This window comes from Calidris pugnax, unplaced genomic scaffold (genome assembly GCF_001431845.1).
Source record: "Calidris pugnax isolate Ruff unplaced genomic scaffold, ASM143184v1 scaffold341, whole genome shotgun sequence".
In the NCBI taxonomy this organism is placed as follows: domain Eukaryota; kingdom Metazoa; phylum Chordata; class Aves; order Charadriiformes; family Scolopacidae; genus Calidris; species Calidris pugnax.
This window is the reverse complement of record NW_015091149.1, coordinates 224,870-234,767: the sequence shown is the minus strand read 5'-3', so window position 1 is coordinate 234,767 and position 9,898 is coordinate 224,870. Positions and strand designations below refer to the sequence as shown.

At 55.1% G+C, this 9,898-nt stretch overlaps 1 protein-coding gene across 1 annotated transcript; it reads left to right on the top strand.

The window, feature by feature from the left end:
* The first annotated feature begins 446 nt into the window (after window positions 1-446).
* On the top strand, window positions 447-9,609 carry RND2 (Rho family GTPase 2). The gene is made up of 4 exons (XM_014959190.1): window positions 447-3,252; window positions 3,374-3,483; window positions 6,820-6,954; window positions 8,186-9,609. Exons 1-4 carry the CDS (start codon window positions 3,042-3,044, stop codon window positions 8,432-8,434), a joined length of 705 nt encoding a protein of 234 aa, XP_014814676.1. The 5' UTR covers window positions 447-3,041; the 3' UTR covers window positions 8,435-9,609.
* Window positions 9,610-9,898: the final 289 nt, after the last annotated feature.

Genomic DNA, 9,898 nt, shown 5'->3' with positions numbered 1-9,898 from the left:
ACAGTGCCAGGCACTTCGAGGGGCTGCCAGCTGATAAGGAAGGGGCTGTATCTGCCCCCGAATTTCAGACAACAACCGCATGGATTTTATTTTTAAGCTGTTTTCTGGCTTGCTCCAGTTTTCTCTCTTTAATCACGAACAGATGCGCATAGGTCCTGTTTCTTGCAAACTTGGGTGCCAAGTGGAAGAGTGATTCATGCAGTAAAGGAAGTCTGGGTCTGCAGACACACAACCTGGGGTGCCTCTGTGTTTGGAAGTGCCAGACTCTGGGTCTCTGGGGTGTCTTGCTGGAATATCTGAAAGGTGGTGAGCTCTGGGAATCAATAAAGCTCGAAACCTGGAGCTGAGGAAGCTGAGACTGTTTTGGGCATTTTTTTTGATTGTGGTACTCAATGAAAAAGTAATAGATGCAAAAAACCAGAAGAATAGAAATTTGCTGCGAACAGAATTTGCTGATTCAGTAGCGACATCTCCAAAGCAAGCTGGAGATGGGGGTTACCTGTGTGTGGAGGACACAGCTCTCCTGCCCCACTGGGCAGCACTGGCCGTGGGTCTCCAGTAGCCAAGGCTGAGAGTCTTGGCTGTTTCCCACCTCCGGAGCAGCCGGTGGGTTGAAATACCAGGGAAGGTGCCAGGGGCTGCTCCTGCTCTTTGGAGTTGGAGCAGAAAGTTAACGAACGTGAAGGCAATTTTCATCTAATTAAGAAAATTAGGTTCTTGACCCAGTGCGTCCCTTCCATCAGTGCCTCCCACCAACACAGGGGTCTTTCCTCCCGTGGTCCCAAGTGGTGAGGGCTTGGTTGATGGCACCAAGGTGGGGGTGGTTCTGGGGGGTGACCGAGGGGTTTGCTCAGCTGCACATCGTGGTGAGGAGCAGCGGCTGCGGAGGGGAGCAGCGGGTTGCTATGATACAGTTTGCTGTGGCAATGTCTGTGCTGAATGGAGCCAAAACCACCTCTACAAAAGGAGCATTCCTGGGCTGGGAGGGGGCAGATTTATCTGCAGTGTTTATGTAAAATTGAGGAGCTGCAGGGAGAGGATGTGTGTGGGACCGCTCTCCTCCAGCGTGCGCCAGGGGCCCTTGTCTGCAGGCAGATGCCCCCGTGGGCAGGGGGGAGAGGGCATGGCTCGGGTAAAGCACCCAGCAAATCCAAGCCTGCAGATCCTGCTGGATCTCACATCCCGACCAGTAAACCCACAGCAGGCAGGGGGCTGAAAATGGCCCAAAGGGGGGCTCTGTGTTGCTGGGCTTGGTGCTGCTTCGAAAGCAGTGGGAGCTGGGTCCCAGTTGTGCTACGGGGGAGCACGGGGGGAGCATCCAGCGCTGCCAGCCCTGAGCTGAAGTGGGGTCAGAAATCTCCTGGGATGTAGAGTCACCCTTGGTCACTGTGCCCACCTTGTGCACCAGCCCCCATCCCCAGAGCTGGCCGAGGCACCGCGGGGACTGGCTCCTTTCCATGCAGGGAACATGACTTTCCCTCTGGGAAGGGGGCCGGGCTCTGCAGAGATCAGGGGCTGATTTTTCTGTGCTGGATCCCAACTGCTGCTCGTCCCCGTGACTTTACAGGGACAGAGCCCAGCGGGTTGGGGCAGGGGGTGTGGGTGCCTTTCCCCCTGGGGCTGGCAGCGGAGTGCCTGCCTGTAAGAGCCACAGATGTCTGTAGATGATTTTGCTGCGAATCCAAATGCCTGTCGAATCCCTGGCGCCTGCCCTGTGCCCCATGAGAGCAGGGGGGGCTGTGGGGGCACGGCCAGGGCTGAGGGTGCCCTGTGCTCTGTGTTGTGGGGTCCCTGTGGGGGCTGCCCTTGGGACCTGCTGTGAGCTGGTGGCAAGGAGAGGGCACGTGGCCAGTCTCTGGAGCTGGGCAGGGATGTTTGGGATGGCAGCTCATCTCCTCAGCCTGCCCGGGGGGGTTCTGGGCAGCCCCAGCCAGGTCTTCTCTCCTGGATGAGTCCCACAGAGGGGTCCAAGGTGTTTGCAAAGCACCCGCTGTGCAGAGCTGTGCCCCCTCTGTGCTGAGCATCAGCTGGGAGCCCCCCTGCAGACAAGAGCCAGAGTTGGAGCCCCTGTGGAGAATCAGCCTATTCTCCTCTCACGCTTACCCCAGACAGATTCCCATCCTCCTGGAAACATAAGCCACTGTCATCCATAATTCATGGGGGGGATGAACTCCATCAAGGAGCCACCTGACACCCAGCTGGGTCCCCCTCCCTCCTGCCGGGGTGGGAACATGTCGGGGCCGGGGGTCCCGAGGGCCGGGGCCAGGATGTGTGTCCGGTTCCCTCGGCCTCGGGGTGGGCGATCCTTCCTTCACCCTTCCGAGGAGGCGGATTCAACAAGGGCTCTGGTGTCTCTGCTTCCCCTTTTCATAAATAAACATCTGCTTCTCATCCCTCCAGGAAGTTTAAGCCATTGTAAAGCCAAATATAAAACCGAAACAGGGTTTTTAAGTAGCAGCGAGCTGATTGCTCCATTACTGTTTACTGAGGCATCTACAATTGCACACAAAATGCACTTCAAAAAAAAAACCATTATGGGACAATGAGTTTAATGCCTGAAATTTGCATCGAAGGTGCATGAGTGTGTGTGTGTTTGTGCGCGTGTGTGCGGCAGGAGCTGTGCAGGATCCAGGCTGGGCTCATTGCCTGCTCGCTGAGAAATCCTGCAGAATATGGAATATCATCCCCTCCGATTTACAGCTTGCTCACCAAATCCTGTCACATCTTCTACACACCGAAAAAGAATCTGTCTGACTTCTTCCAGCCGCAAACCTAGAGCAAAAGGCAATTCTTTTTTCACCTGCCTTAACATTCTCACAATCCACAGGAGCAAGCTCGCCTGTGTAAAGATAGCAAAAGAGGATAAAAAATAGCAGCAGCATTCCCTGCCTTCTCTCAGCCACACCTTTCACCGTCAGCGCCGGCGTGACGAGCCGTGGGATACAGGCACGAGTGGCAGAGAGGGATGTGCTGCTCCACAGCATCGCAGCCCCGGCAGCACAGCTCCAGCTCCTACGTGCCAACATGTACTAGGGAGAGGGATGCAAAACTCACACTTATTTCCACTCTGCAAAGGGATAAACGTAAGAGCACAAGGTCAAAACTTGGGACTCTTCGTGCCTAAACAAAGGGACCAAATCCTCAGGAAATCAAACTCTGCTGAACCTGGTGGTGTCTGGTCACTGGTCGAAAGCTTGGGGCAACATCCTTTATTTCCGACAGAGCGTTGCGTTGTGTGGCAAACCTCTCCAGGTCTCCAGTTCTTACTGGAGTTAAAGATCTCTGCCTGGCAGAGAGGGCTGGGGTCCTACTCTGCCCCTCCAGGTGGGATGGGAATTCCTGTTAACCTCTTCCCTCCCGCTCCTCTCTGCAGGCTCGGCGTATTACGATAACGTCCGTCCCTTGGCCTACCCAGACTCGGATGCTGTGCTCATCTGCTTTGACATCAGCCGCCCGGAGACCCTGGACAGTGTGCTCAAGAAGGTGAGTGCCTGCCGTGCCTTCCAATGGGGATGGTCTCCCCTGCAGCAGCCACCCTGGGGTCCCAGATCCCTGAAACTGTCATCGGGGCTAAAAGCTCTGGCCCTGTGGCCAAGCTGTGGCTGGCGTGTGTGTGCACTCAGGTGAGGATGGTCAACTGCTGCTGACATGGTTTGTGTCATGGTCCCTACATGGTCTGTGCAGAAAGCAAGGTATTTCTGTTGGAAAGGAGCCCAGTGACCGGTGCAGCTCGTGGCCCCTGGCAGCAAGGTGGGGGGGGGAGACGTCTGTGTGTCTGCACGTACAAATGTGGGGACAGAGAGAAAAGGAGGGCATTTGTTCTGTTTTTCATGACGACCTTGGGAAGCATTAGAAGCATAGAATCATAGAATCATTCAGGTTGGAAGAGACCCTTGGGATCATCGAGTCCAACCATCTACCCTACTCTACAAAGTCCTCCCCTAAACCATATCCCTCAGTACCCCATCTAAACATCCCTTAAACACATCCAGGGATGGTGACTTGTCCAGCTCTTGGTAGCAGAACCAGTGTGTGGTTCTGGGTTGCTTGCAGCCATCGAGAAGTAGCCCCTGGTGCCTGTTGCCATGCAAGGAGAGAGTTTTGAGTAGAGAGTTTTTTGGTGCTTCCCTCAGTTCAGCATTTCAGCATCTGCAGGGTAAGAAAGACAGTGATTGGTTCCCTGTGGCATGACAACAAGAATAATGAGCTGTGGCACTGAATTTCAGACTCGTGAATGAAAAAAATGAGATGGCAGAACGCCACTGCCACTGGGCAGCACGCCGGGCCCCGAGCACTGGCCACCCCACAGAGCTGCCCAGCCACTGAGAATTTTCTACTGGCAGCTTTGTGCCTTTCAGCAAAGCAGATGTTTCCAGGTGTTGTGTCTGGCAGGTCCTGGGGAGCCCCACGGGGCTGGGGGTCCACTGGGAGAACAGCACCCCAGCAGGTCCCTGCCTCCACGCTCTGGGGGAGTAGGTGGCTCCTGGGGAGAGGTTCCCAAGCGAGGCTTTACCCCAAGGTGGCATCAAGTCCAGCACCTTAGGATGCTGTCCAGGAAAAGGGTAAAAGGCCTCCTGGCCACCCGCATCCCTTGGTCCTGGCCATTCCCTGCTTCCTTCCATGGAATTCCGGGAGCCCTCAGCGCTGTGTGGCAAAGCTGCAGAGAGCTCGTGGTGTCTGCATCCTGTCCCAGAGGCAAGTCTTTGGCTGGCATCTCGTTTGTGAAGCTCTCTGAGACACCAAGGCGTGAAAAGTGCTCCAGAACAGTGATTCCTGTCCCTGCCCTCCCCAGAGAACCCCCGGGGCTGCCGGTGCTGGACTGGCCACCGCCTGAACAAGCCACATTGTACTGACTGCCCTCTTGGCCTCTCCAAATGTTGTGCCGAAGCGAGTGCCTCTTACTCAGCTGCTGGGAGGGCTGGGAAGTGGGTCTGTGTCTCAGCAGCGTCCTGGTGAGGGGACAAAGACCCTTCAGATGTTGGGGTCAATGGCTCAGTGTTGGTTTCCAAGGCAGGACCCGGGTACCAGGCGTGCTGGGTGGAGGGAGGCGCGTTTCACGGGGACCAAAAGAATTCGCCGCTCAGCTCAGGAGTCAGCAGAATAATAATGCAAGCAAATCACTTATACCTTAATGAGATGCAAACCCATCAATAATTAGCTGGGGTTGGGATTTGTTTATTACTTGGTGTGAGTCCGCCGTGCTCAGCGTCTTCCCTGCGCAGCCCCACAGATGCTTTGAGCACTGTTGGGTGATGTCTTTTTGATATGGTGACTTAAAATAAACCCTAAATCACAGGTGATTTCATAAGTGCCTCTGAGTAGACGCCGTGTTTCCTTTGGTGCAGACTTGCAGCTTATGGAGGTGAGGAAAATTCCTAAGACACCATGAAGTTGAAATGGGTTTTAGCTTTTGATATAAGGCGAATAAGGAAAATAACACTCCCTATTCAAGCCTCGGGCAAAAATGCTAATTCAGCAGAGGAAATCTTTATTATTGCTGCCCTTCTGATGCCTGGGCTGCTTGTACGGCATGTACAGTTGAAGGGAAGGAGCCATCTGAGAGAAGGCAAACAAGCAGCTCTTCATTTCATACAAAGTGGGTTTTCGTGGGGTGGTGCCTTCATTCTGACAAGCCTTGATAGCGCAGCCAGGGCTAATCGCTATTTATCATCTGCCTCCTGCTCCAGAGACATGAGCTGAGTAACCAGGGTGTGGACGTGCTGATGGGGCTGTACAGGGAAGTCACAGGTGATGGTTTTATTTACTGCCACAGACACTTAGCTGCACCCTGGGCATTCATTTCTGGAGCTCTGAAAGGGACCGTTAGTGCAAAGGATGTGGATGTTTGCCCTGGCCTTCTCCTTCCATTGCTTCGACTCTTTATTTCCCTGGCTGTAGCTCCACTTCGAATCTCTTAATGCTTTTGACATGTGGCTCCCAATAACAAGCAAATAATGAGTGTGCTGAGCAGAGAGCTCCCCGCTGACTGTAGTTCAAGAAGTCAAGCAAGGTTGACCTTTGCAGTCCCAGATGTGTGCACCAGACTGTGCTGTCATCGTTTTTCCACTGTCGTACCCAGGAGGGGTCTCCTCTCCCCTGGCCCAGCTTGGGGACTGCAGCTCAGGTTTGGCAGGTTTGCAGGGCATGTCTTGTCCAAGAGGCACTCTGGCCATTCCCAACCTTGCCTGAAGCAGTAATTAAAGTGCCCTGATGAGCTAATCAGTCTCCAAACAGCTGTGACCCCTATTTGGAAAAGTCTCCTGAAACCTGCTTTCCAGCCCAGTCCCATGAGAGCCTCGTGTTCTATTCCCCAACACCAAAGGCAGCCATCCCTCTGCTTCCACCTTCAGCTCAGCCTCCAGAGCTGCTCCCAGCTGCATCCTCACCAGGAGCCCCTCACCCTGACCGTGGCGACCACCGTTGCCTGTGCCTGGCCCCTGCTCCTGAAGCCTGGGCTGCAGCCATCATCCGCTGCAGCGGAGGGAAGAGCTGGTTGCTGGTGGGAACAGGAGAAGCTGGTGGGAGCAGGAGAAGCTGGTGGGCTCTGCTGCAGCGGTGGGGAACGGAGGCACTGGCCAGATGATGCTGTCTGGTAGGAACTGATAGTGTGACTTTCCTGGCTCATCCTCCCCTCCAGGGCTGGGGGGTCTTGGACGGTGTCTTGACCTGGTTGGACAGACTTAGGAGCGATGAGCTGAGACCCTGTGATTGCCTTTGTTGTTCCAGCCTTTTTCCAGGCTGCCTGCTGGCCAAAATCAACCTGACGTGGAGGTGTCACCAGGCGCCCTGAGCACCTTCTCCCTCTTGTCTCCTCTGCAGTGGCAAGGGGAAACACAGGAGTTCTGCCCCAACGCGAAGATCGTGCTGGTTGGCTGCAAGCTGGACATGAGGACAGACCTGAACACGCTGCGGGAGCTTTCCAAGCAGCGCCTCATCCCCGTGACACACGAGCAGGTCTGTCTGAACAGCCCTCCTGGGGGCTCGGGGAGGCGAGGAGGGACATTTCTGCAGGAGGGACATTTCTGCAGGACCTCCTAGTGAAGGAAGCTCAGTGGGAAATGACCCACTGTGCCCAGGTCTTGGTCTGAAGCTGGTTTGATCTTGGCTCATGGACTCTGAGCTGCTCGTGCGTACAGCACTCTTTTCCCAGCTCTGGCAGACCTTGATTTATTCCTGATGCTCCACTGAGCAGCCTTCTGGCCAGTAACTGAGCAGTCTTTCCTCCAAGGTGGTGGAGATGCCTGATTTGGCAAGTTGGACTGGTGAAAGGGGGGTGTTGTGCTACTGCATCTCCTAGTTCAGTGCAGCTCCTTCTGCTCCAAGTGACTCTCCTGCTGGGGTTCTGTGTTGGGGGAGTGCTGTGGGGGGAAGAAGCCACAGCCAGGGGATCTGAGGGGCTGCTGTGGCCACCAGGGACCCAGCTGTGTCATAGAATCATAGAATTGCCCAGGCCGGAAGGGACCTCCAAAGGCCATCCAGTCCGACCCCCCCGCAGTCAGCAGGGACACCCCCAACTAGACCAGGTTGCCCAGGGCCTCGTCGAGCCTCTCCTTGAATATCTCCAGGGATGGGGCCTCAACCACCTCCCTGGGCAACCTGTTCCAGTGCTCCACCACCCTCACAGTGAAGAACCCTCTCCTCATCTCCAGTCTAAATCTGTTCCCCTCCAGCTTGAAGCCATTGCCCCTCGTCCTGTCACTGCAGGCCTTTCTAAACAGGTTCCCCCCAGCCTTCCTGTAGGCCCCCCTCAGGTACTGGAAGGCTGCTATTAGGTCTCCCTGGAGCCTCCTCTTCTTCAGGCTGAACAACCCCAGCTCCCTCAGCCTGTCCTCGTAGCAGAGGTGCTCCATCCCCCTGATCATCCTTGTGGCCCTCCTCTGGACCCTTTCCATCAGGTCCATGTCCTTCTTATATTGAGGGCTCCAGACCTGCACACAATACTCCAGGTGAGGTTGAGGTTGGCCCAGAGACCCCATCTCAGGTGCAGTGCAGGCCGCGCTCTGGGCTGCTCAGTGCCCAGATCCATGTCGCACTTGAGATGTTTGCGCTTGATTTTCAGAGGTGATGAGTGAACACTGGGAGAGAACTGCTCCTGGCTCTGCCACGGAGCTCTGACAGCGATGTGAAGAGATTCTCCTTGCAGACCTGGTCTCCTAACCTTCTTCCCTTTCCCTCCGCTCTCCAGGGCAGCGCGCTGGCGCGGCAGATCGGGGCAGTGGCCTATGCAGAGTGCTCCTCCAAGGTCTCGGAGAACAGCGTGAGGGATGTGTTCCACGTCACCACCCTGGCCTCCGTCAACAGGGTGCACAAGAACTTGAAGCGCAGCAACTCCAAACGGGGACTGAAACGGGCGTCACAGATGCCTGGCAGGACGGACTTACTGAGCGACACAGAGATCAGGAAAGACCGAGCCAAGAGCTGCTCCATCATGTGAAAAAACCAGGCTGTAAATAACGTGTGTGTGTTGTCCATTTTGTACAGTAACTGGCTGAGACAAGGGCACGGTGCTGGCTGTGGGAGCCAGCCCCCCCCTTTTCCAAAGCCTTTCTCTCGGTCTCTAGGGCTGAGCAAAGGTCCCAGCTGCAAACTGGGGGGTGCGTGAGTCACCCCCAACCGTGGAGACTTCTGGGCTGGCTGCTGCTGTGTGGATGGCTTGGGGTGAAGGAACCACTTGGCAGAGGAGGATTCAGGTGCTGGAAGGTCCGTGGCTGAGTGAAAAATAAAAATGCAAAAGGGAACAATCCTGCGTGTGCCACCCTCCGGTACCGGTACCACGGCACGCACAGCGTGGGGACACGGGCTGTGTGGGACCTGGGCTGGGGGAAGGGGAGGTGTTGTTGCAGCAGAGTGGGATTAGGAGAAGGTATTCTTCCAATCTTCCTTTGGAAGAGAAATGATGATTGAAGCGGTGCTGCCTTCAGCTGGGTGGGACAGTAAGTCACCATGGAACGTGAAGGTCTGGGCCAGAGCTGGGAGGGAAGGCACCTGGGAAGGAACCTTAACCTGTCAAGACACCATGGTAGTCCACCTGCTGTAAAGAAAATAGATAGGTGGCTCTTACATGGTATTTTAGATACTTGAACTCCACTTGAAATGCGGCAGAGTGGGTCTGGCTCTGAGGGAGGGGTCTATCCCAGTAGATGCATCTTGAGAGTTGTGGTTCCCTTCAGCAAGCTCGTGTCCCACTGCCAGCAGCCTGGTCACTCCTCAGGCTGCTCCCTGCCACGGGCAGCCCTGCGTCCCCAACAGCAGACTGCAATAACTACCCGTATCCTGCTCTCCACCCATTCCCAACTGCAGATTGTGTTGCATGGTGCTGTGTTTGTCTGGTACAGAAAAACCAAAAAAAGATGATGTGCGCATCTGCACCCCGTCCTGGCTGCAGCAGCGAGAGGGAAGGTGCCCCCTTGGCCTCTAATCCTGCTGCACAGCCTCCTCCAACACCTCCCATTGCTTCTGCTGCTGCCCTCTCGAAATGCCTTTGACTACAGTGTTCGCCTTGACTTAATGTCACATAGACACTTTAAGGAAACAAGAATCTGCTCCATTGCCAGATCCAGCTGTGTCAGTGGGCTACAGAAACAAATAAACATCGTTGGAAAATGCATAGTGCTTGACTCTCTTCATTTCTATAGTCAAACCCGGCATCCCCTCAAAATGTCGTACTTCTGTTTGTGTTCTAATGTGTCTCTCTAGCTCTTGAAATACACTCACACGTCTACTTGAGTGAAAAATGCAGAGGACTTGGCTGCATGTATGCCTTTTGGAGCTGAAACACCTGCCCTGAGTAACCTCTCACTCCATCCTGAATCCTTAAACGCTGCGGAGCCTTTGCAGGTTGTCTGTGCCCGACCCACCAGTCTGAGCTGGCACGAGCAGCCCAAGTCCTCACCGTGCC

Bases quoted from the DNA above. Each gene is read 5' to 3' on its own strand.
- RND2 (XM_014959190.1), top strand. From the start codon at position 3,042: ATGCAAAACTCACACTTATTTCCACTCTGCAAAGGGATAAACGTAAGA. The intron at 3,253-3,373 runs GTCTCCAGTTCT...TCCTCTCTGCAG, and splicing joins TGTGTGGCAAACCTCTCCAG to GCTCGGCGTATTACGATAAC. The intron at 3,484-6,819 runs GTGAGTGCCTGC...TCTCCTCTGCAG, and splicing joins TGGACAGTGTGCTCAAGAAG to TGGCAAGGGGAAACACAGGA.